The sequence below is a fragment of the Ochotona curzoniae genome, unplaced genomic scaffold, assembly GCF_017591425.1.
Source record: "Ochotona curzoniae isolate NIBS_2020 unplaced genomic scaffold, NIBS_Ocur_1.0 contig_2688, whole genome shotgun sequence".
Taxonomy (NCBI): Eukaryota; Metazoa; Chordata; class Mammalia; order Lagomorpha; family Ochotonidae; genus Ochotona; species Ochotona curzoniae.
This window is the reverse complement of record NW_024465553.1, coordinates 18,653,381-18,675,157: the sequence shown is the minus strand read 5'-3', so window position 1 is coordinate 18,675,157 and position 21,777 is coordinate 18,653,381. Positions and strand designations below refer to the sequence as shown.

At 46.9% G+C, this 21,777-nt stretch overlaps 1 protein-coding gene across 5 annotated transcripts in view; it reads right to left on the bottom strand.

The window, feature by feature from the left end:
• The window catches only part of DPF3 (double PHD fingers 3), a 264,129-nt gene that overhangs the window by 23,090 nt on the left and 219,262 nt on the right, over positions 1-21,777 (bottom strand). For 4 of the 5 annotated variants that reach the window (XM_040975344.1, XM_040975345.1, XM_040975352.1 and 1 more), the window contains one exon: positions 15,493-16,099. The exons of the other annotated variant lie outside the window; for it this stretch is intronic. In XM_040975344.1, coding sequence (XP_040831278.1) covers positions 15,789-16,099 — 311 coding nt within the window. In that variant the 3' untranslated portion in view covers positions 15,493-15,788. Of the gene's footprint in view, positions 1-15,492; positions 16,100-21,777 lie in introns of those variants that run through there. 5 annotated transcript variants of the gene reach the window in all.

Sequence of the window (21,777 nt, the reverse complement as noted above, 5' to 3'; positions counted from 1 at the left end):
GATTTAGCACCAGGAATCTGGTCTCCTTTCAGCAATAACTAAATATGTGGCACATATGATGCTATTTTGTTCCATACTCACAGAAGACATTACTAATCAACACAGCATTCTCATACAGTTCAAATACACGAGACTTTAGGATACTGCTCCACATAGTGCTTTAAGCAGCCATCGCTGGGCTATGATTTTGCATACAAGCAGAAACCAACATTCTCCCTCAAAGCCAGTAGCTAGTATATTCAATAGGCTACAAGCCTCCAGGTTAAGTGTTGTGAGGTAGTAAGTAAAGCCACCATTTGGGACACGCACATCTCATATCAGAGTCTCTGGTTTAAATCTTGGCTACTTGGCTCCTGATCCAGCTTCCTGCTAATCCACCAAGGAAACAGCAGATGATGGCTCAAGAACTTGACACCTGGATAGAGTTCTTTTCTCCTGGCTTTGGCCTGGCCTACCCCCATTTGGGAAGTGAACCAGCAGACAGGAGGTCTCTCTGCCTTTCAAATAAATGCATGCACACATGCATTAATGAATAAATCTTTTTTTGAAGCTTCATTTGAGGATGGAGGCGTCAAACTTGAAGCAGTTTGCTGATCAGACAGCCAACTCCTGCTTTCCTTTCTGTAAGTCAGATGCCTCTATGGAAACAACCAACAAAGTCAACCAGAGCCGAGCTTTGTGGCAGACCTGACAGCTTTCCTACACCCCACACATAGATTTTCCCAGCAAACAGAGTCCATGTCTACAAAGAGATTATGTTTTAATGCTGGATAATATGTTTTCTACTCTGTCAGCTAAGAGGCACCAGGCCTACCCCCTCCTTAAGTAATGCCTCCAACTCTTGTTGCCTACAGCAGGATTAAGTTCCTTAGCCATGCCAGCCCCTTCACTGTCCCTTCACAGCTGCCTCCCAAACCCTGACTCCAGCCACTTTCCTAGACAAGTCACTTAGAAAAGCATAGGCCATATCCTATCTCTGCTTTCAATCATGCTTCCCTAAAAAAACCCACTCACCACTGCTCCTTTTGTGCACAAAGGTCTCTAGGCTAACTCAACTCCCAGTTCACAGCCCAAGCTGTCAAACAGGTTGTCTACACTCCATGGTGCTACACGCAGTGGGGTCCATGCACCATTAACATGAGCCACACCTGGAAGCTTATCAGAACTGCCCACAACAGACCTACCCAATCTAAGTCTGCAAGCTGACATGATCCCCAGGTGCTTCTTATGCATGGTGGATTATGAGGTGCATCGTCCTAAATTCCCCCATCTGGAATACCCACCCAACTTCTTTGTCCCTCATCTCACATCTCTTGTCTACCAACAGCTCTCATGAAGCGAATGCTTCCATCAATGTATGCATGAATCACAGGCTAGATGAGTTCCCACCTCTACTTTTGGTCTGTTCTTCAGAACTTCTATTCACATTCAATTCAAGTGCTCCCACTTCTGTGATGCCTTCTCTGATTTGCAGTAGGCATGGGAAACCCCAGAGGATGAGGAACCTGCCTAGGCTGTGCAACTCCTGAGTGGGGCCCTTCTGCCTCTAAGCCCCACCATCTGCCCCACACGCTGGCAGCATCCACCATTTGCCCCATAGAACGGCCTGTGTTGGTGTCAGGGCAGGCACTCCAGGGCTAGAGCCTGTAAGCCAAATTCAAGTTGCTTTGTGCATGAGACATATGTGTGTCTGTCTCTATCTCTTTCATTTTTCTTGGGAAACGGGAAATTTTTCCTCTGGCAAACAACAGCCTCAGAATGAAAGTGTCAGTCATGGTGGTCCCACTTCCCCAACCCACATCAACACCATTCAGATGACCTAGTGGCTCCTACACTTTATACTGGATAAGAATTAGCAGAGCAAGAGATAGTATTGTGGTGCATCATGTTAAGCTGCCACCTACAACACTGACATCCATAAGAGTGACAAAGTCCCAACTGCTCTGCTTCTAATACATTGCCCTGCTAATGTGCCCAGGAAAGCAGCAAAGGATGGCTCAAGTGTATGGTCTCTGTCACCCACCTGGGAGACATGAATGGAGTTCCAGGCTTCAGCCAGGCCTAGCCTAGCCTAACATGGCCATGTGGGGAGCAAACCAGTAGATGGAAGAATCCCTCTCTTTCCTTCTGCATAAATGCCCTTCAAGTAAATAAATTAAAGTCTTAGAGAGACACATTTCATTTCAAACATGCATTCCCCAGCTCCTGAATGGGTGGGAATCTTCCTATATGGCTGGAGTCCTGAAGTGACCCTGGGGCCACACCTGGAGCCCTCTTCCTTCCAGCCTCTACCTAACAGCAGGCTGTGCTCTGACACAGGCACCCGGGACTACAGGCAAGTCTGATCTCCCCAGCCATCCCCAGTCTCCTTTGCTGAGTCCCCTTCTTTTCCAAATGCTTTTTTTTTTTGTAATTACACTCATTCCCAACTGTATGGTTCCAGCACAATCCTCTCCCAAAATTTAGGTTTGCCTATCTATTTGCCCTCATGTTTGGAAACCCAAAGCAGAGAAGATATGATTGAAGATGTAACAGGATCACTTTGGAGACATTTCCATCTCATGGGAGATGGGGATCCTGCCAGCCCCAAGGGGAGACTTTGGTTGGGTGGTTGTGCTATCTCCACCCAGGTGGGAGGTAGAATTCACAGCAAGCAGGAAATTAGCTAGGTGGCACCAGCTTTAGAAACTGCCAGCAGGCACTTGAGATCATGAATAAGTAAATCAAAGAGGCCATCACAATTCCTGATTACTAAGAACAGAGAAAGAAGGGGAGGGGAGGAAGAAAGGGAACAGAGAGAAGGTGGGAGACAAAGCAGGATAAAAACCAGGAAAAGAGTTTTGCTTATTCAGAAAGACACAACCAGAAGTCTGGCCAGCTTCTTATCAAGATACAAAATCATGACCCTCTGCCACATGCCTAGAGGCATTTATAGGGATAGCTACAAGTTACTATGGACATCCCCTGGAACATACTTCTTCCTTTAAGACACTGCAACTGGGGTATTTTGTCCCTATGCTATAAACAAGGAAGCTGACGCTTAGAAGAACCCAATAACTTCTTTCAGATGTCCTAACAAGGGGCTGGCAGGGGAAAGTGCACACCCATATCCACATGAGGTGGCCAAAACACTGCCTGGTCCAGTCTGCTTTGCACCTAGTTATTTGTATCCCAGCAATATCCACGAGGGGGCTGTTTCTGGAAGAAGAGATTATTCTGATGGCTTTTCTAGAGAGGGGATTGCTGTAAGAGACAACTGTATGTTTGAGCAATGGAGGAAGGCAGGAAGATGGTGGTGGGGTGGGGAGTTGCAAGAAGAGAGTCATTTCCCCCCTTAATGTCAACTTCTGAATAAAATGGCAACCTGCAACTCCGAGGACTGTCTGATTTCCAGCAGGTTGGACTTGTGTCAGAGACTGCATAAGTCAGAGGGTGCCTGCATGGCCTTAAAATAAGGTGGTAAGAAGCAACAACATGTGGGGAACTGAAAGGACACTGCCCAGCAGTGAGCTCCTGATTAGTTCCCAGGCACCAAGGCAGTCCTGCCCAGGCAAGGAGGCGCCTCGCTGGGGACAGCTGGCTCTTTATAAGCCTCCAGTTTGCCCTTGTTGGAAAAGCCCAGCTTCCTTAGCATCTGGCTCAACCTACAGTCTTGACCAGCCAAGGGACACCAGAACTCACAGCTAAGTGGGAATCTCCAAGGGATCAGAGAGCCAATGGTTCCTACAGGGAAATCCCAGGCTGCTTGGCTCAAGTGGGGAGAGAGAAGGCCTAAGAGGGGTCCTACTGCCTGGACAATGGTCAAGAGGAGTGAAAGAGCCCAGCCTTGGAGGCCAAACAGACAAATGCAGTTGCCTGATCTTAGGTACTTAACCTCTTCCAACTTCAGTTTCCTAACTGTAAGATGGGGTCATTCCCTATCTCCCAAGGTTGTCCTATGAGACAATGAGAGGAGGAATTCCTAGGGTAACCAAGGCTCAGCTGATTCATGGTGAGTCCAGTTTCTGCTCTCTCCCTGGGAAGACAAGGCCAGCACTGCCTGACTCAGAGAGAGTCCCAGGGAACTCTGCCCCAGTGAGCTCTGAACTAGATGAGGAGAGGGGGTCATCCTTAGGTATTCAGGGGTGGTGAGGACTGACTCATCCATCCCTCCTCCATCCTTCCTTTCCCTCTCTACAGTTTGGAAGCCCTGGAGCACTCTTCCCCCAAATGAGGCATGCAGTAGAAATGAACTGTGATTAGCACAGCAGAGAGACCAGAAGGGCCCACGGGGGTGGGGAGAGGAGCCGCTGAGTTTCCTGGAATTAATGCAGGAGAAACCCGAAGGCAAGGGGGTAGGGCAGGGTGGGAGGCAAGAGCTCTCTTCATGCGCCAATCGTCTGTTCGTCAGGCAGTGACCGCATTTAAAGCCAAGCTCTGCAGCCTCTTCTGGACAGAGTCAACCTGCTGGTGCCCTAAGAGGGCCATCAGAGACAGGCTCCACATACTTGCTGCAGAGTACACGGTGACATTTGGAGCCAGCAGGTAGAGGATGCAAGCTCTGACAGAAAACACAGAGTATTGCCAGAATGCACTGGGAACGTTGCTCTTCTGGCCCCTGCCCCTCTGGCCTGAACACGGGCTGTACCAGATCCATAAGGAGGCTTGGGAAAGTTCCTGGAAAATGGTATAACAGACACGTTATTCTGGTGCAAACAACAACAACAGAAAAACCCTAAAATTCCTGTATTGTTTTTCACAGTACACAATTCCTGTGAGTTCTGATGGCTACATGAGCGGGCAGGGGGCTTGGTGAGACAGTATTGCCTGCCTAAGTGAAGGGAGAGAGGCTGGCCCAGAGGCCCATTTTCAATTCTTTTTGTTTTTCTCCATGGGCAGGTAGATAGTTTCCTACCTGCTGAGACTTAAATTCTATGCTGTCAGACATACCCTTTTCTGTCCAGTGCCCTGCCACTTTTAGCCACGCCCAAGCCAATCCCACTGCCACTGAGTGCTGTGAGCAAGTCCCAGGCAGTGGTAAACGCATGCAACAAGCCTCAGAAAACAGACTTGGAGTCTAGTGAGATCCTGTCACATTTGCACAGCTCTGCACCAAGTCGCATCACTGCTTGTGGGTGTTTGTCTACTTTTCTGTGGAGTGACTTTCAGCAATGTAACCACACAGCTAGAGATCACAGGCGATGATGACTGAGCCTGCCAGGAGTGCTGGCCCCTGGCAGCCACTCGGGAGAAGGTGCCTCTAGTCCCTGAACTTGGGCTCTTCTCATGGCTACTCTTCCTCTAGGCTTAAGGGTCAGGAAGGAAGCCCCCAACAAGACCAAGTGAGGAGGAAAGGAAAGAGGAGACAGGAATGAAAGTGAGAACACAGGTACTACAAACTCAAGATTTCTGAGTCTTCTAAGATATAGTCACCTGCAGGTCACCAGACAATCAGCCCATGAGGAGTTTCTATACCCAGACGATGGCCATGGCCAGTCCCGAACCCACTGCCTTTCTTTCTCACATCATATTCAATGACCCATCAGTCTAAAGGATACTTTTTCACACAAGCCCCCTTTCCAACCTATAGGAAGCCAATCATAGATTCTAAACCCAAATTTAAGTTGGCCTGTTAGCTCTAACACTCTCTAGGGCTCTGGACAACCTCCAGTCCTCACGGTAAGGCAACAGGCAGTGGCAATGTCTCTGGCATATGGGCACATCCAGGTTTGACACTTCAATCAGCCAGTCAAGTGTTACACAAAGGTCAGGTTCTGCCTGATACATGTTGTCTCCAAGGAATGCTGACTGCTTCTCAATCCCATGGGGGCTAGAATTACACAAGAATGGCAGAGCCCCATGAGGAAAACCAGGTGAACCCAAACTCCCTGACCCCGTCCAGATGTGCTCATGGGGCCATCCCATGCTCAAGGGCTTGGCATGGCTCCTGTTTCCTGGCATGCATTCCACCTCTCATCGCAGCCTAGACCTTGCTGTCCACCCCAACTCTATGCACTGTTTAGAATTCTGCTGCTGACTTCAACCTGCAAAGTAACTCTTCTTGCTGAGCCTGCCTGGCACTCACTTTTGGCAGTGACCCTGACACTTCATTATCCATGGAGTTGTCTTGGAGAAAGAGGGATTTACAGCCCAAAATCTTCCCATGGAAAAAATCAGGTCTTCGCAGCCATCACTGCTAACTTGGTTAACTCGTTCTCCCTGAGCTGCAGCTTTCTTCCTCGGAAAGCACACACACAGGCTGGGAATCCCTTATCTGAAATGCCTGTGACCATAAGTACCTCAAATTGGGTCTTATTTCAGACATTAATTTTACCTGTTGAACATTCCTCATCTGACCATCTGGATATTTTTGAGCATTGTGGAGACACTCCAAAGATTCTGGATTTTAAAACATTTCAGATTCTGGAACACTTCAGACCAGGGATGCTTACCCTGTATTAATCTTGACCCAAAAAAAGATGGCCTGAACTAGCCGTTATCATAAAATTCCTAGACTCGGAAAACTAGTGCCTAGAAAGCAGCTCCCAGAAGTTTGTTCCAATCCCACTTTGCTTCCCTTTCATGTCCTATAAAATCCACAACATACTGCACATAGAAGGTATCCCATACATTGTTCATTCATGGACCAGTGGCATGAATGGCTGGAAGGTCACTGTACAAAGTAACAGCAGCTGGACAAGACGTATTTATTTTTCAATTATGGACAAATTATTCAACTTTAACCAAAGAATTCTTTTTTTTTTTTTTTTTTAAAGATTTATTTTTATTATTTTTTTATTGGAAAGGCGGATATACAGAGAGGAGAGACAGAGAGGAAGATCTTCCGTCCGATGATTCACTCCCCAAGTGAGCGCAACGGGCCGATACTATGCCGATCCGAAGCCAGGAGCCTCTTCTTGGTCTCCCACTCGGGTGCAGGTTCCCAAAGCTTTGGGCCGTCCTCGACTGCTTTCCCAGGCCACAGGCAGGGAGCTGGAAGGGAAGCGGGGCTGCCGGGATTAGAACCGGCGCCCATATGGGATCCCAGGCGTGCAAGGCGAGGACCTTTAACCACTTGCGCCACCGCGCCGGGCCCTAACCAAAGAATTCTTTAGGATTACGAATGTCCAGTCTCCTGAATATTTTCATAGCTTACTTAGTTAAGCACAAGTTTCAGCATCAGTGTTCCTGCCAGCAATCCATCCTTCATGCTTTCTTATATACAAGTTATCTCCAACACCAGTCTCTCACAAGTGTAGTCCACATCAAGTTTATATCACACACTTAGCAAAGTATAACATTTGCTGCTTCTTTAAATCAACACAGAGTCAAGTTATTCTACAGGCATTCTTTCCTAAGTTAGAGACACAATGCTGGTTACCCTTTCTTTTCCCCAGAGCTTTGGTCAAATCTCTCTCTCTCTCTCTCTCTCTCTATATATATATATGTATATATATATATATTGCATATAATTTGCATATATATATTGTTATAACATTCATTTTACTCTTTATATATTGTAAAATAATATACAGTTAACTTTGCTAACAAGTTCTTTCTTCCCCCACTTATGTTGGGGGAAAAAGTAATATGTGACATGAATATTAGTGAGCTAAGGATAATCCCTAGAATCTTGTCCACACACCAAGGATATGTGGGATGTGGTGGCGTCCAATGAGATAAGAATTCAAGTGAAACTCCCGCAGGGTTCCCGACAAAATCACTCCTTCCTTTCCACTAATTCTCACTTTCCACTAGTCCTGTCATGCTACCAAAGCAACAGAAGTCAACAAAAGGCTTAGGGCATTGCCTCAGAACAAACAGCCCACATCAAGAAGCATCATGTTAGCTGGTTAGTGACTATAACATGCATTCATACAAAATGACTTTCCCCAGGCTTCCCCTTGGAGGAGAGCTAATCACCAGTTCTTTCAAGTTATCCACCTATAATCGAATGCACAGCAGAGCAAGATTTCAGAGAGATGAGTTCCCTATCAGCTTCAATGGTCCAAAATTCTCAGTGTCAAAAGAGGTTTTTTTTTTTTTTTTTTTTAAAGATTTATTTTTATTATTTTTTTTTAATTGGAAAGGCGGATATACACAGAGGAGAGAGAGAAAGGAAGATCTTCCGTCCGATGATTCACTCCCCAAGTGAGCGCAACGGGCCGATACTATGCCGATCCGAAGCCAGGAGCCTCTTCCGGGTCTCCCACATGGGTGCAGGGTCCCAAGGCTTTGGGCTGTCCTCGACTGCTTTCCCAGGCCACAGGCAGGGAGCTGGAAGGGAAGCGGGGCTGCCGGGATTAGAACCGGCGGCGCCCATATGGGATCCCGGGCGTGCAAGGCGAGGACCTTTAACCACTTGCGCCACCGCGCCGGGCCCAAAAGAGGTTTTTTTTAAATTTATTTTATTTTTATTGGAAAGTCAGATACACAGATAGGAGGAGAGACAGAAAGGAAGATCTTCCATCCATTGATTGACTCCCCAGGTGTCCACAATGGCCAGAATTGACACTAACTGAAGCCAGGAGCCAGGACACGGCAGGGCCCCAAGGCCTGGGGCCATCCTCAACTGCTCTGCTTTTCTAGGCCACAAACAGGGAGCTGGATGGGAAGCAGGGCCAATGGGATTAGAAGTGGTGTCCATATGGGATCCTGGCACATGCAAGGTGAGGACTTTAGTTACTAGGCTACCATACCAGGCCCAAAAGAAGTTTTCTAATTTGATCTAACCCCTAAGGTTCTTCTCCTATCCTCTCTGACAGTCAAATGCAACTGGTCTAGTCTTTTCCTTAGTGAAATCATAAAAACAACTGACCCCTAACTCTCCTTCCCAGCTTGAACAACCTTAAATCCGCAAACTGAAGAGCTCAATGTGCTTCCCACTCAACTTTTTATTAATGATCTTTTCCACACTGTTTGGATTTTCCACGGCCTTTTGAGTTCATTTGAACACACTGCTGTCAAGTGCTAAATAGGGATGGAGAATCACTTCAAAGCCCTTGCATATTGTTTCTAACGTGATACAACCTAGCATCTATCCGGCATACTGGACAACAGCTGAAGAGTCCTTTAGCTGGAAGCTAAGGCCTCCACTGGGCCCTCCAGATCTGTTGGAGTTATACCCATGCCTCATCAGATGCTAACACAATCACCCAGGTAAGTGCTAACTCACTGCTGACTATCATTACCACCTCAGTAGTCTTTTCTAGCCCAAAGTAAGATCAAGCTCAGCCAAGAGGTATGAGCAGTTCACACTGCATTCACGGAAAATATAACACTTAGGATTATCTAATGTGCAGAAAAATCTCTCTCCTACTGGTCCATGTCTGTAAATAAGGCTTTTAGGTGACCTCCAGTGGGATCACAAGATGCAAGTTGAGCCAAATGGAACGTTTAACATGTGGATGTCAACTATTGACCCCTTTAAAAAAAAAAGTGGGAGTTAACTTGGGGAGAATCACAATAAGCTTCAACTAAAAGGAACCCTGTGGCCTTGAAATTCACCTGTTCTCTCAAAACACCTGCCCATGATCCATCAACAGCCAAACAGTGTCTCTTGCACCATTTTTAGCACGGCTGCCACCATGAATTATAACCCTCTCATAGGCCACCATGCAGGCTCATCCCAGCTTCTACAGAGATGAGGATTTCAGGAATCTTCCCCAACATCCAAGGGAAAAAAACTGTCACCAGTTGTTTTGAATCATGAAGTAAAAAGTTGGGGGAAATGTTGTGATTCTGAATACAACCACAATAACCTGCCTTCTAGAAGAGAAGGATCTCAGAACACTCCATGACTCTCAATTTCCAGGAACTGTGGCCAATCAGAGAATCAGTGCTCACCAAAGAGACCAATGGTTTAACTGTGACAACTCCAGGCTTCCCAAGTGGGGCACCCAAAATGGGCTTCATCACACATCTCACACAGATGAAGCCTGACTTGTCTCTGTTCATTTAACCTACAGGAGCTGCTTGCCCTTGGGCATACTGAAGAAAAACAAGGAAGGACATACAACCTCGCAGTTAAGATGCTTGCATCCCATTTCAGAATGCCTGGGTTTGACTCCTCATGTCAGCTCCTGATACGGACCCGGGACAGGGGGCAGAGAGTCGGAACTAGCAGTACTGATGGCTCAAGAAACTGGCTCCCTGCCACAAATGTAGCAGATTGAGTTCTTGGCTCTTGCTTCAACATGATCTAGTCCTGTCCCTGTGGGCATTTAGGAAGAGAACCAATGGGTGAGAGTGCTTGCTCTCCCCACCCTCCAGCCCAGACATCCCAACTCTCAAGTTAAAACCAAAAATTAAGCTGCTGGAGGGGTACACTATCCATCAGTGTCTCTCCCAGGGAGACACTATTGTGTGCATCTGGATCTAAAGCAGCTTTCAGTACCAACAATGAAATGCACCTATTGACCTCCTCCTGGAGATGTGAGATGCCTTCCCCATGCCTGAGGTTTAGAAGATGCCTTCAATAGTGCCACCTGCCCCCAAACTTAACAATGTGATACTCTCTACTCTAAATTAGGGATCAGTGAACTACAGGCCCCAGGCCTAATTCCAGCCTGATGTCTATCTTTGATAATAAAGTTTTATTGGAACTGTGACATACTCACCTCACCTAGACACTGTTTTCATGTTTCACTCCTAGACTCGAGTAGTGATGATGGATATCTGGCCTGCAGTGCCTAAAATAGGAAATATTTCCTATCTGGAAAAAGTTTCTTATCAGAAAGCTTTGCTGATCCCATTATAAGTCAGAAGAAGCAACTTCCCATTCAAAAAAAAAAAACCTCCTCTCCATCCCAACAAGAGTCCTGACCCAAATGAGTAGGTTTACACACAAGTCCAACTCTGCTACAAACTGTACACTGAAATAGGGTGCATTTCACAAGTAATTTTAAAGACAAAGTAGGGGGTGGGTATTATGATACAGCAGTTGAGCAGCTGCTTGGAATGCCCACTTCCCATATCAGAACATCTGGGTTCAAGCCCCAGCTGTGCTTCTGAGCCAACCTCCTGCTAATGCACAATCTGGGACGCATTGATGATGGTTCAAGTACTTGAGCTCTTGTTGCCCACATGCAAGACCTGAATTGCGATGTGGGTTCCTGGCTTCCACCTGACTGGGCCTCAGCTGCTGCGGCTATTTGGGGAGTGAATCAATGGATGGGACATCGATCTCAAACTCTCTCTCCTTCAAATACAACTTTTAAGAAATTCATTTTAAATAACAAAATATCTGGAAATACATACATTTATATACTAATCAAAGTAAGTTCTGGCTTTATTGGGTTCAAGATAAAATTAAATTCAGTTCTGTCATATGGAGTGACTTGGAGTTCTTGGAAAAGAAAGGTAAAGGGCCAGCACTGTGGTGCCCCCTCTGATGCTGGCATGCCATATGAGTGCCAGGTTAAGTCCTGGCTGCTGTACTTCCTATCTAGCACCCTGTTAATGCAGCTAGGAAAGCAACAGAGGATGGCACAAGCACCATATGGTAAATCAAGATGGAGTGCTAGGTCTTGGCTTTGGTCTGGCCCCATTGCAGCCCTGGTGGCTATTTGGGGAAGTGAACCAAGAGTGGGAAGATTTTTCTGTCACTCCCTCCTCTTCTGTCCCTTTACCGTTCAAATAGACACAACAATAAATCTTTTTAAAAAGGAAAAGGTAAAATGAATGTGATGTCATGAGTAAGAAGTGAGCAGCAAGTACAAAGTGGAATGGAAGATATCAACTATTGAAGTTCTACCAAAGCTTCCAAGAGAGGACCATTTAGGTACATGCAGAGGGCAAGGAAATGGGTGGGCAGGATTTCTCCTGGAACCATATCCTGAATCCCTAACAGGCTGAATCAATGACGAAGCTCCAACCACAGAACAACCCAGGGCTCCCATCTCAACATTCAGTTAATTCTAAGTCAGAATTCCACCAGGTGCACACACAGCTGAAGACAAGGCTCTCCAATGGGAGGGATTTTGGCCAAAACATTCCAACCCCAACTTTAACATTACCCAGACAGGGAGCCCATGGAGAAAGTTGTCCTAAAGCCATCAACATTTATCTGGTGCACACTCACATTGGTTTGGTCCATACAATGTTAACCTTCAGTGCTTGTTTTCCATTTACTACCAACAGTTTAATATGGGAAGATATAACCAACACTTAGGAAGTTTTGGCCTCTCTTAAAAAAATGGAAACTCTGGGCCCACTTGCCTGCAAGAAGCATCAAGGATGCTCTCTGGCTTGGGACCTGCCCACGACTCCCATAGTCTTCTTAGGACTCAAGGCAACAAGGGCTGGTCCCCTTCTCCCTGGCACTTATTTTTCCTCACAGCTGGCTTGCTCCAGATAACTGCTCTGTAGGGTTCTGAATTTCAATCTCAAAGCCCATCTTTTTATACTAACAAATAGGTTTCCAACTGGATGAGAAAAGTGATTTATTTTTCTCATTCTCAGGCTCAGGTGTACTTTCCCCCTCACTCTTGGTCAGTAACCACCCACAGACAGAAAGCACCTGCATTCCTGGCTCATCAGCTTGTCATCAGACAATTGCAAAAGATAGTCTCTCCAGCATAGCTTGCCATTAATGGTGTTTGCTCATTCTGGGTCTCCCCTGTCTTTAGGTATCTATATTGATAGTACAAGGATACTTATACTATTTGGTGGAAAAAACATGGACTTAAACAAACTTCTTTGGGTGCAAAGAATTCTGCAATGTCCCCATTGCTTTTTCATAATACATATTTGCCATGAACTTGAAGATCTTCCATATGTACTCTTTCAAGACTTTTTACATAGACATAAATGTATCTCTTAATTCCATTTTCCCATGAACTTTTTGAAGTACCTTCTTACAGCTCCATGCTCTACCTTCTATCTCTATAAGCAGCTCAAAGAAAATATCTACAAAGACAGCATTAGTCATGAAGACAGACATACTGCAGGTAGGGAACATTTATCCATCAGAATCAAGGTAAGCCATTTTAAGTAGTAAATTAGAGATTAGGACTCCAGGTGCATCCCTTTCCATCAAAGATACTTAACCCCAAAGGTGATCTCAAACAGGGTCGAGTGTCTCTAACTCTGAATCCCTACAGTGGACAGTCTGTAAACAGTGTGTAAACATTCCTTTTTACCCCAAGTTTCCATCAATGCATGAATGGATAAAATATGGTTTCCATACAATGAAATATTTGGCCTTACAAAGGCGGGGGTAGGGAATGGATTTGACAAATGCAACAGCAGAGGAAGCTTGATGGTGTTACACTTCATGAGGAGGACAGTAAGTGGCAAGAAGGACAAATACTATGATTTCACGCACATGAGATAACCTAGAGGACCAGAAAGGAGAACAGTGGTTCTAGGTGGCTTGTGATAGGACAGACAATGGAGAGTTTAAGGGATGCCTGAGCTCTGGTTGAAGAAGACAGGAATGTTGTAGAGATTAATGGTGGCCAACAATGTCCATGTCTCGAATGCCACAGAGCTGTGCACTTGAAAATGGTTAAAATGATACACTGTACGTTGCACATATTTCACACTAAGAAAGGAAGAGTAGAGGAAAAAAGAACACACTTTTTATTGCTAGGGAGATTTGTCCAGCCCATAATGAAAAGCCTGTGCAACATTCATTCCAAAACAGAGACAGCCCACCAGCAGCAGTACTGCAATGTCATGTTCCATGCCTGCTTGATCCCAGTGGGGGGCTGGTGACGCTCAGAGGGCAAGATACAGCCTGATCTGCTGGGCTCCCCCACGTGACTTAGAAGAGCCATCTGCGAGGACTGTTCATCTTCCCACATAAAGAAAAGGTGACCACAGGGGGCTAAATTAGAACTACACGAAGAGGTAGCTTTGAGAGGCTACACTACCAGCATCTTGCAGCAACGGAAACACTCCCTGCCTGTCTTTCCAAACACATGTGAGATCCTGTATCAGCACAGGCGCACCAGGAACATTTCTGTTAGGTCTATACCTAGAACCACGTTTTTGGTAAAGCTAAGCTGATTGTGGAGGAAATAATGCCAGTAGTGGGATGATGAGGTAGGAGCTGCCTGGGGCTCAGTAGATGCTGGGCCCAGGTCACTTTCCAGGGCAGTAGAGCTAGTGGTCACTGCCATTCTAGATGGGGCATCAAAATGAGACAACAGTCTGACAAACTTGTGCATGTAAGTGGACAAGGTCCTCTCGGGAGCCCCTTGCTAACTCCTGGAGTATATGGTTGGTGTGGCACGCAAACTGTACCAAAATGCCATGGGAGTATTGGAATAGACTTTATTTAACGGAAACGTACACAAATTTGGCACAAATCCTCCATTACGGGAAGATTTATGTCAATTCTATGTATATCTGACCTAACTTGTGGGAGTTGGCTGGATGGCAATTGATTGGTGTTATTATTAGTATTTTGACAAGGGACATTTTCTATCAGCAAATGTCACCAAAAGTGGCTACAGAAGGAGATAAAGATGTTCTGGATGGTCACTATCCCTCCCCCCGCCCTTCTGCCACCAGCCTCACAATCCTCCCCTGCACCTTGCCCCAGCCAGGGACTAGCCTTGAATGGGAAATCTGAAAGAATTGGCAGTCAGTCTATGCCCACTCACTATCCCCTTTTTGAAAGGCAAAAATGATTCTCAGAATCATTTCGGTCACATTGTGACTCAAGGACCTCTGTTGACAAGAGTCTTCAGGGTTTAGATCCTTCACATGAAGCTTCATGCTTCTGCTTACAAGTGAAGGAGACTCAAGAGTACAGAGGCAGAGACCAGCCCAGTGGGGAAACTGGGGTCAGGACCCAGGGCCCAGCGCATCAACCCAACTCAGTTGCTGACTACAGGCCACTGAATTATCTGCTGTCAGTATCACGTTCATATCCATGAGCCTGACCATGAAAGGGCATGTTAGAACACTCGCCTCCCTTCTTGACCCCAATCAGCAACTGAATTTGACATTCCATTCTTTCGGGTAAGCCTTTCCAAGCCCTTGGGGCCAGTTCTAGAAGCTCAGACCCCTGCCCCTCACCCCCAAACCAGCTCAGCAAGGGGGCTGCCTTTGCCAATCTCCTCTAGCAGCAGTCAGGGTGGCTGATCTGAAGTCATCTTGCTGATGCTTAATTTTTGCTGTCTTTTGTTGCTGTTCACTACTCTACTTTAAGCCAAGATGCCTGGGTTTCAATAATGTTCAACTTGCAGGGATGGATGAAGCGGACTCCACCACTGGATAGCGTCCCTTTCTGAATGAGGCCTCGGCAGACAGGAAAGGCAGGAGGCTGCTGCTTCTGGACATCCAAATACCGGAGCACTTGCCTGGGCTGAGGGGACCGCAGGAGTGGGACACTGCTGCTTTGTGACTCATTCCAGTCAAATTTTAGAATCAGGGAGCATCATCAACTCTCACAACGAATTTTTCAAGAAGGGAGTGGGGAAACAGTCACATCTCACCACATCCAACTCGCAGACATAAAAATACCTACAGTACATACATGAATGGCTTTTCAGAACGCCTGAGAGAGCAGAGTTGATCTTTATTTTCTTATTTTAAAATGTGGGGTATCTTTCCTTAGCGTTTAATAGGCAGTCTTAATTTTACATTAAATACTCTTTTGATTTCACGTCTTCACAAAATTGCTTTTAACTTTTGAAGCAGACGGTACTTTCAACAAAAATATGTGCACCATTAGCACTCTTTTCTTTTAAATAAATAAATAAATAAAAGAGTTAACTTTTTTGTCAGCTTGTTTGTGTTCAGTAACTTCTATTGTAGAGCAAATTCCAAAATTCCAGTCTGACCTGGGTGCTTTCTCACAGACACTTAAAAGAAAATGTAATGAAGAATTTTAAAAAGAGAAAAAAAAAATCTTCTTTATTGCACAACTTAGGCCATTCCCGGGCTTTCACTGAGCCAAGCTGAGCTGAGCTGAGCTGTGCTGGAGGATTTCCCACAATCCAAGTTCCTGTGTTGGCTGAAACACACGCACAGGAAGGGGCCAGGTAAGGGAAGAGGAAGAGGAGGAGGAGGAGGTGAAGGAGGTGCCAGTCATGGAGGTTTCTCGTGGCCTTCTTTGGAAATGGCTTGCTTGAAGGATGTCGGAGTCCCCGGGTCATAGCATTGACTGCAGAGGGAAAGGCAACGAAAAGATAAAACAAAAAACAACCACACAGAACAAATCCCTAAAAAAAAAAAAGGGCAAGAATCAAATTAAGGGGCGGCGGAAATGAAATGAATTGGAAAACAAAAACAAAAACAAAAACAAAAAACAAAAAGAAAGGAAACCACTGATTAACCGCCAAGCTAACAAAGGCTGTGGCTCTGCACAGTGAGAACCAGGCCTGTGCTTCTCGCCCCTGTAGCACCCAGCAGCGGCCAGTCAATTGGCTGCTGGGCAACCAGTGGCACCACAGACAACACAGCTGGACTCCGGCCCTAGGTATGGAGCCTACAGAACCAGGCGTTCACAAAGAATCCTTTTCTCCCTTCTCCACTTGGAAACCAAACTAATGAAATCTTTTCACTGTGAAGATAGCCCAGAAAGGACCTTATGATGTAACCAAAATGCCCTCACCTAAGTGGAAATGAGTCTTGTGTGAAATTGGACCAGTTGCAATCATAGATTGTCCCAGTTGATCTTAGGTCAAGAAGGAAAGAAGGTGTTGCTCTTTCTCTTTCTCCCCCTCTCTCTCATACACACACACATACTACCCCTCACCTCTACCTGCCCCAGTGACTGGAGGCAGACAGCCAATCCAAGAGACCTTTCCTAGTCCTGCACTAGTCCAATGGCCCCAAGTGTTTACCTTGACCTTGGAGGCAGTTCAAACCAGGTGGATGCCTTGGCCCCCATGAGGACCGTACAGGGCTTGCTTCTAGTTGAAATGAAATCTGCCGAGTTATTTTGGTCTTTTGAAGAAGCAGTTGGTACAAAGAAATCCACAATAAAAGCAAGGGCTATATCACATTTCATCCCAGAAGCAGTTCTTTGGGGTGAAGATGGGTGTCTTGACAATCCCAGATTACATCAAACTGACTGGTGAAGGAGGAAGAAAGAGGGGGCCTAAGTGGAAACAGACCAAGCCAGGGGAGCATAAAGCTCAAAAACAAATTAGAAGCTCTTCCAAGTTGAAAATCCCCTAGGCATCAGGCAGTGGGCAGGTGCACAGGCCTGCATTAGATGCACTTCTAAGACTGAGAATCTATCTTTCCCGGGATGGTGAAGAAGGGTCTCATGTTCTGCTGTACCTCATCCTCCCTCCTTCCCTTCCTGTGCCTCTCACCATCCCATCCCTACCCTCTCACCTTTCTGGTCTGCGTGTGTTAGTATCCTGGTCTCGCTTCCCTCCTCCCTCCTGTTCATCTCCTCTCACTGTTGGCATCTTTCTCTCTGGCTCCTTCTTCACTTGAGTGACAAAATCAATGTGGTCTTTTTCCTAATCTCCCACAGAGTGCTTGCAATTGTCCTTTTGTTGCGTATCAGTTGCCCATGTCATCTCCTGCCAGCAGTCTTTCTGTCCCTCTCCTAATACCTTGAACCTTCTGGTCAAATGTCACCTTTGACTCTTTCGTTGAGGCTCACACGTAACCATTCTGCTGGGCCTTTTTCCATCCTACAAATTTCCACACCCTGTCTCCCGACTCTACACATACACACACACTACACCACTTTTTTAGATTATTATTACTGTTTGGCTCCATTTAGCCACCTAGAAAACTGCTGGCCCACTGCCAACTATGTATTTTTAACCTCCATTTTCTCTTTTGCTTCTTCTGGCACGGCCAATGGCAGGTCACAGAAAATGTCCTGCTGTATTCTGGTCTTTCCTCTAAACATCCGAGAAGGCTTAGGTGTCCATTTCTCTACACACCATCAACTGTCCCCTACCCACTGTATGCATGCATCCACTCTCTTGCCTTCCACTCTCACCAAACCTTCACTCCCTTCTGTTCTCATCTATCCCCTCTGGCTTAAGCAAAGGCTGTTGTGTCCAAAAGACTGTCCAACCTTTCTGTCCACCATATTGCAGAGCACACGTTACGCACGGGGTAAGACCAAGTAATTCTTCCACAAGTCAGCACAGAAACATCGCTCAGCTTTACCAGTTGAGTGAACCAAGAGTTAGAGCATTTTTTCTTGTTGGGCAGTGTTCAAGAGACATGACTGACATTGCCTCTGCCCTCACAAAATACACGGTTCATATAAAAAGATTACAAATAATGATCATGCATTAAGACAAGAACTGTTTTAATGGCAGGAAGAAGAGGCTGTAGAACAATACTTAAACATGCTTTAATATCATGATTTTTGTCATTTTACATACACCAGATTGTATATCAAGCCCTGATTTCTGTTTAACTCTGGGTCTACTCTCTCTGACACCAATCATTCTTGCCTAATGATTAAAGAGCAACAGTCATCCGTTGACTGGGATGGCTTTCTATAAGAAAGCTTTCTTGGGCAGAGTCCAAGTAAGTCTGAGTAGCGGTATGGGTGTCATGGCTGTGGTTGGGGGTGCCCATGCTGGCCCAGACTTCCCACTGGGGATTTTTGCTCCTAATCCACCACTGCTAAGCAAGAGGAGGGTCCAGGGTTTGTGGGCAGCCAGAATTCCAATCAGCACTGTGCTTTGCCTGCTGGCCACATGGTGACAAGCTCTGGGGCCTTGGGGATATGGAATTACTGCCTAGGAACATTCATGGATAAGGCCACTGTATGTGTAGTTGTGGAATGAATCCTGAAAGACACCCAACAACAGGACTGAGACCTGGTGGTTTGGAGGGGAGAGACATGAAGATCTTTATGGGTCAGACTGATGCACTACCCACATGGAAGTTCTGGGTAATGCTTGTTAGCATGGAACATGGCTGACCACCACATACCAGCGCACACACAAGCTATGGCTGATGGTCTGTCTGGCAGGGCTACATCCCGGTAACTGACAGTGAATGTTAGATCAGGGGATGAGTCACATTAGACTAGGCCATGACACCAACTAGCACAAACAGATCCAGGGGTAGATTCCTATGGAACTGTAAGTCTTGCTAATCAGAGTTTAGCAAGACTTGTTTGCTTGAGAGTTGGGATGGTGATGGGATGAGCTAGGCATGACCATGGAACTCACTGATGCTCACCAGTACTAGGGCTGGGAGCAAGCAGCACAGGCTCAGGTTGCAGCACCCGCATGAGCACCTTAAAACAGGGTGTGGGGTAGGCCTGGCTGCACCAGCTCAAACAAAGGCCAGGATAGATGAGGCAGGCCATGGGCCAAGCACCCTCTGGCATGCATGAGATCTAGGTCTGGGAGTGGCCTGAGCAGGAGAACCTGGGAAACTCCCATAGTGGGTCATATCTCCCTCTAATAAGTATGTGGTCCAGGCCTGAGTGTTGGGCAGGATGGGCAGGGTAGCTCCATCTGTTGGCAAGTGTGTGAGTTGATTTTGGAAGGGGGCAGACCGGGTGGGCCAAGAAAACCATAGCCCACTGGCAACTGCAAAAACCAGGAGGGAATGCAGGTCATGCCAGGCTAGGGTGCCACACTTACTAGTTTGCATGAGAACAGACTGAGCTGGGCCAGGATGCAGAACCCACCACTGACAGTTGGGTCTGGGGGCCAGCTGGGCCAGACCAGGCTACAGCATTTGAAGGCAAAGGCCAAGACAGGGAAGGAGCTATGCCAAGCAGAGTCAGAGCAACCACTGGCATGTGCAAGATCTATGGCTGGAATCAGGCCTGGTTGGGGAAGTAAGGGGTCACCCTGGCTGGGTTGTGGGTCCCACTGGTAATCATGGGGGCCAGAGTGAGGACTGCAGTCTGGTCTGGACATGGATGCAGTCTCCTTCAGCATGGGTGCGGACTGGCTCTGGGGCATGCAAGATTGGACTAGACTCCAATACCCATTGGAGCTCGTGAGAACCAGGATGGGTGTTGTATGGGGCTGGGCTAGGTCTCTGTCCCTACTGAGCCGTGCGTGAGTTGTGTCTGGGCATGGAACAGACTTGGCTGAGCTGTAGCACCCAAAAGTAAGAACTGGAATGGGTAGGGCTGATCAGGAAAGGCCACTGTTTTGGCTAGGATAGGAGGTGGACTAAGTAGGGCTGGCCCATGGACCCACTGGTGTGCATGAGATCTGGTAAAAGGAAAGGTTCTGATAGAAGAGCTTGGCAACTCCTGTCAGAACACAATCCTTACAGGTGAGTGCAAGAACCAAGAAAGGGAGCAGCCCAGACCAGGCCAGGTTATGGTACCCAAGGGCTTACCTTTGGTTCAAGTTTGGGGCAAACCAGGTTTGGCCAGTTCATATCACCTGCTGGCAAATCTGAGAACCAGAAAGGAGTGTGGTTCATGCCAGGTTGGGCTACAATACCAGCCAGTTCACACTAGGGCCAGGACTGGGGGCTGGCTAGGTTTGCTAGGCTGTGGTTCCTAATAGCAGGAGCTGGAACTGGTTGTGGGCCAGGCCAGGCCAGGCCAGGTTACAACACCCACTGGCAAATGCCGAGATAAGGTGGGTCACACCAGACTGGGCCACACACACATGAGACCTAGGGGCAAACCTGGTAGGGGGATACAGGGAACTCCACTTCTAGGCCACTATTCCCACTGGTGAGTGTGAGAGCTGAGACTGAGAACAGACCAGACTGGCCAGCGCTAAACACCTGTTGGTGTGAGCTGGATCAGGGACAAGTCAGCCTGGGCAGACTCTATCTACTGGTACATGCATAAGCCAGAGGGCGTGAGGTGTTGGTTGGGTTTTGCTGCAGCATCAGCTAGCAGATGTTGGCACGGGGGGAAATTGTCGAGCTAAACTGCAAAATCACCTGGAGAATGCAAGATCCAAGAGTGGGAGTGGGCACAGTAGGAAAACAGTGGATACCTCCCTCTTGGGTTGCCACACTCACTGGTGAACATGAGAGTTGGGACTGGGACAGATATGGCTAGACAGAGTGTGGCACTGGCCAGCACATGTGTGGACTGGATAGTGGTGTTGGTTGGGTTGAACTAGACTTCAATGCTTATTGATATGTATAAGAGCTGAATGGGATGTGAGACAGACAGAACCAGTCTGCTCTACATACTGACAAGCATGGGAACCAAAGCAGGGGCTGGTCCTTGTGGGGGTTATTGCAGGTCGCTCCGACTAGGCTGCAGCTCCCACTGGTTTGTGTGGGGGCTAAGTGTATGGTGAGCAAGATCAGACTGGACTGCAATACTCACTAGTTTGAGTACAAGACAGGACTGGAAACAACTGACCCAGCAATTGCAACTAACAATGTGCTTGTAGGCTGATGTGGGCAACACACTGTGCCAGACCTTGTATTGGCATGCACACACAAGAGTCAGTTCTGGGATCACCTCAGATGAAGTTTCTTTGAGAATCCCCCCAACTGAACTGCAGGACTCAGAAATCTAATCATAGAGGAAATTGCAGGTTCCATGGTCTAACCGTGGAATGCATGTGTCAGAGCTGGGCCTCCTCAGTGGCTTAGAGAGAGCAGTGGACAGCGTATCCAGATGCACAGAGAGAATATGGCAGTACACTGGAACCTGCAGAGGACACCTGGTACCATAACAGAGGATAGAGGACAGAACAAATCGATCAACTACCCCAGCCAAGAGTTGGCAGTGAATACCTGGGAAACGGAGACTGTAAGGTGGACTATGTCCGGTGGAGTCCGGAGAGATTTCATCGTGGTTGGAGTGGCAAGATCGGCAGCAATACAAAACTGTTGAACTATCAAAGCTATCAAAACCACTTGAATAGGACTCTCAGAGCATGCCTCACATTAAGGACCCTGGGA